Source organism: Triticum aestivum, chromosome 7A (genome assembly GCF_018294505.1).
Source record: "Triticum aestivum cultivar Chinese Spring chromosome 7A, IWGSC CS RefSeq v2.1, whole genome shotgun sequence".
NCBI classification, from domain to species: Eukaryota; Viridiplantae; Streptophyta; class Magnoliopsida; order Poales; family Poaceae; genus Triticum; species Triticum aestivum.
The window spans coordinates 89,314,591-89,318,113 of record NC_057812.1 but is presented as its reverse complement, the minus strand read 5'-3'; the positions used below and the strand labels follow the sequence as shown (position 1 = coordinate 89,318,113).

Here is a 3,523-nt window from a genome sequence, read left to right as displayed (position 1 = left end):
GCCTCCGCCGCCGCCATCAGCCGCCTGGGGCTTCGCCCGGCGACCTCCTCTAGCGGCGGCGGAGGGGATGGGGAGGATGGACATGCCCGGTGGCGGGGGCTAGGGTTTCCACCCGAGCCGCCCTAGCGGGAGGGCGACGCGGGGGGCGATGCTGTTGCTAGATCATCTCAAATTCGTTAGCCATGAGGGGTGCCGGTCAGCCCGGGCGCCCCATATCCGCCTCATATTTGAGCCAGTATGAGGGACCGTGGCATGAACAAACTAAACAATACACAAGTATATTTCTCAAAATACACGGATGGTTCCATCGGCCATGGCATAACAAACTAAACAATACACAAATATTTCTCAAAAATAAAGTAATCACAAGTTAAAATATATCGTGATTACGTTGTAATCTAATTGTCCAAAAAAAAGGTGATATGATCATCTAAACATCAAGTGAGCTTCTTGCGAGGAGTGGTGTCGGTGTAACCGATGCCCTTCCTCTTTGTGGGGAAGACCATGAACACAAAACTCGACAGAAATGCGATGCCCAACGGCAGGTTCTTGAGCAGCTCTGCGGTGTTCCTGCCGGCGTTGGGGAAGAAGCAATTTTGTAGCCCCACGTCGCTGAACGCCACGGTGAGAAAGACCAGCGCTGTGAAGATGGCGTGCAAAAAGTCCAGTGGCCTGATGCGGAGCCTCCGGAACTCAGCTGGAGTCCACTTCAGCTTCTCCTCTTCGTCGGAGAAATTGAACACGTTGAAGCCGCGTGGTGTGGCGACGCCGTAGTAGAGCTTCTGGTCGCGGCCGAGGACACTGTCGGTGAAGGAGAAGAGGATGCACAGGGCGGCGAGGATGATGACCAGCGCGGCGGTGAGCCACTGGTTGGAGGCCTCGCACTTGCCGTGGTTGGTAAAGGACGGGGATAGAGCCTGGTACGCGAGCATTGTGCCCGTCGGCAGGAGCTGCGCGAGGTTCGCGGCGCTCGACATGACCTTGTCCGTTGCCTTGGATGCTGGTCCGGCAGCTGCTGCAGGTGCTATGGTCACGTCACCGGCATCATTAGGCATGGCCGGGACTGTCCCGGCCGTCGGCTGGCCGTTGGTTTGTGGACTTGGAGGCATCTGGATCACGGTGGATGATGGAGGAGGAGACGCCATTGTGTGGTCCTAAGCTGTTCCATTCGTGTGGCAACGCAACGTTGGTGTGTATATAGGTGAACCCTCTACGAATGGTTCTACCGTTGGCCGCGTCGATTTGTCTACGTGGTGTGGCAAGCTAGCTGAAGCCCTGCACATGTTGACTTCAACTATTCTAGGCGTGATCAGTCGTTTCTACGTGTCTTGAATTGTCTTAAGTTTGCATCCCACGTACTTGGAACTCTCTAGATTTTCTTTGGTTAAACTTCCACTAATGGCAACAAAAACGTCGTGGTCCTGAACGTGCGACGATGTCTTCTTCCCCGAAAGTGAGGAAATGAATTAGTTCAAGATCACTTGTTTCCAGTAGAAATCTGCAAGCTTACCTTTCACTCAACTAGCACAGTGCCGTCTGGCAAATGCGAGGACCCTGCCTTTATTGCTCTAAATTTTTGTAAAAAATTAATAAAAAAATTATATTCATATTGTGCGCTTAGAAATCAATACTGTGACTCTATAGCCACTGCTAAATCGGATATCATATGAACGCATACATATTACAGGCCTCACTGGTATGCATGATCTTAAAACATAAGAATTTTGATGGAAGTGCAAGATAGAAGAAGACTTGGAAGCACAAGAATTTTGTAAACTGTGCTTTTGGTTCAATAAATGTCCAACCACAAGAAGAAGAAAAACTCCATTTGTTCCAAAATATAGTGCATAATAGATTTTTGCAAAATCAACTTTGTAAACTTTGTGCAACATTAGAGAAATTCTTGTCAACGTCTACATTGCCAAATCATTACCATTGGATCACGAAATATATTCTCAAATGACAAAACAATGGGATTTTATAAATTGGTCAAAGTTTATGAAACTTGACTTTTGAGAAAACCAAGATGCCGCATCTATATGGTGATATTTTATATATTGGTCGATATTGTGTGGTATAGTAAACATATACCGCATCTGTATGGCAATTTTAGAATATGCCACAACTATTGTACTGAGGGTATTCTATGGTAGTCTGGATGGAACCCAAATCAGGAAAGACTCCTCGATACACACACATGCGTGCGCGCGCGCACGCACTCACGCAACGCAACACACACCTGTATGACATATGTGATTTTTTTTTAGTGTCCAATCAGACAAAAATACTTCACGGACTATACATTTAAGAATGAATCATAGAACACATTTGATATCATACAGACTGAAGAATTTTCCATGACCAGCCTTTGAGTCTTCTAAGCACATATATGTTTGGCATGTTCCATTCTTTCTGAGAAAGCACCACAGAAATGGGGAGGTGAAGTTAGATATAAAAAATTGACAATATTTGTGTTGGAAGTTGAAGTGGCGCATAGAAGTACCATTAGTTTCGCTCCAGCTAGCGGTACAACATTACATGTCGGGACCCTGTTCATGAATCATGTATCACTATGGCAAAAAAAACTCATGTAGAAAATATCCGCACACAACAAAGGAAGTCATGATTTCAATTACAGAAAGTGGAAATCATGATCTCATTTCCATGGTTCCTCACTTTGAAGCATGAAACAGCCACCACGCCCGAAAGTGGAGCCATGGCCAACCGCGAGACAAAGATCGCCACATACGGCTTAGCAAGTGCACATTAACTCGAGCTATTCATACCTAGAAATATGGACATACATCGAGCCAAGGCGAATAGACAATGACTTGTATGAGGTGGAAATTCATATTCGATCGGCATGCCGAGTATGGACTAACAAATGTAAACGATAACTCAATAATTTTCTTATAGGATATATTATATTATATTATATTACATTGGGTCCTTGAGTTCAAATTTTGATACCATTCTTAATTGGAATAAAATACTACGATTTTTTTGGTCTGTTGAATAAATTTGTTGTTTGTACCTTAAGTCGTCAATTACTTGTGTATGAAATATCATAAACCTCATGCAAAGTTAATTATTCCATTGCCACATTAATGCATGCAAAGTTAATTATTCCATTGCCACATTAATGATATCTATCAAATTTTAAATGGAGATCTTCTAAATCTCCACTTTCATTTTACCATTACTCATTGTTCATAAGAAGCTACTGCTCGAGAGAAAGGTGCTTGAAGATTCATGGAAAATTGCTCATAAATCTTCCTGGATGCCTCCAACACCTAGTTCCTCCGATTTCTTGCTCCAATCAATTTCCAGCAATCCTACATTTTAGATGAACTCATCGATATGATAGCCTTACCACCCATAAACAACATTCAACTAGATAGATGAAGAATCATGACCGCCACAAAACAGGACACCGATGCTTGATAAAATCTAGGAAACCCACTGAAGAGGCGGTCAAATCAATCCTAAACTATGAGGCTGCTTGAAATGCTTAGGAAACTCA

General features: G+C 44.0%; 1 protein-coding gene across 1 annotated transcript; it reads right to left on the bottom strand.

The window, feature by feature from the left end:
* Window positions 1-321: 321 nt before the first annotated feature.
* Window positions 322-1,149, bottom strand: LOC123146912 (protein DMP3-like). Its single transcript, XM_044566174.1, has one exon. It carries the CDS (start codon window positions 1,143-1,145, stop codon window positions 438-440), a length of 708 nt encoding a protein of 235 aa, XP_044422109.1. The 5' UTR covers window positions 1,146-1,149; the 3' UTR covers window positions 322-437.
* Between the last annotated feature and the right edge of the window lie 2,374 nt (window positions 1,150-3,523).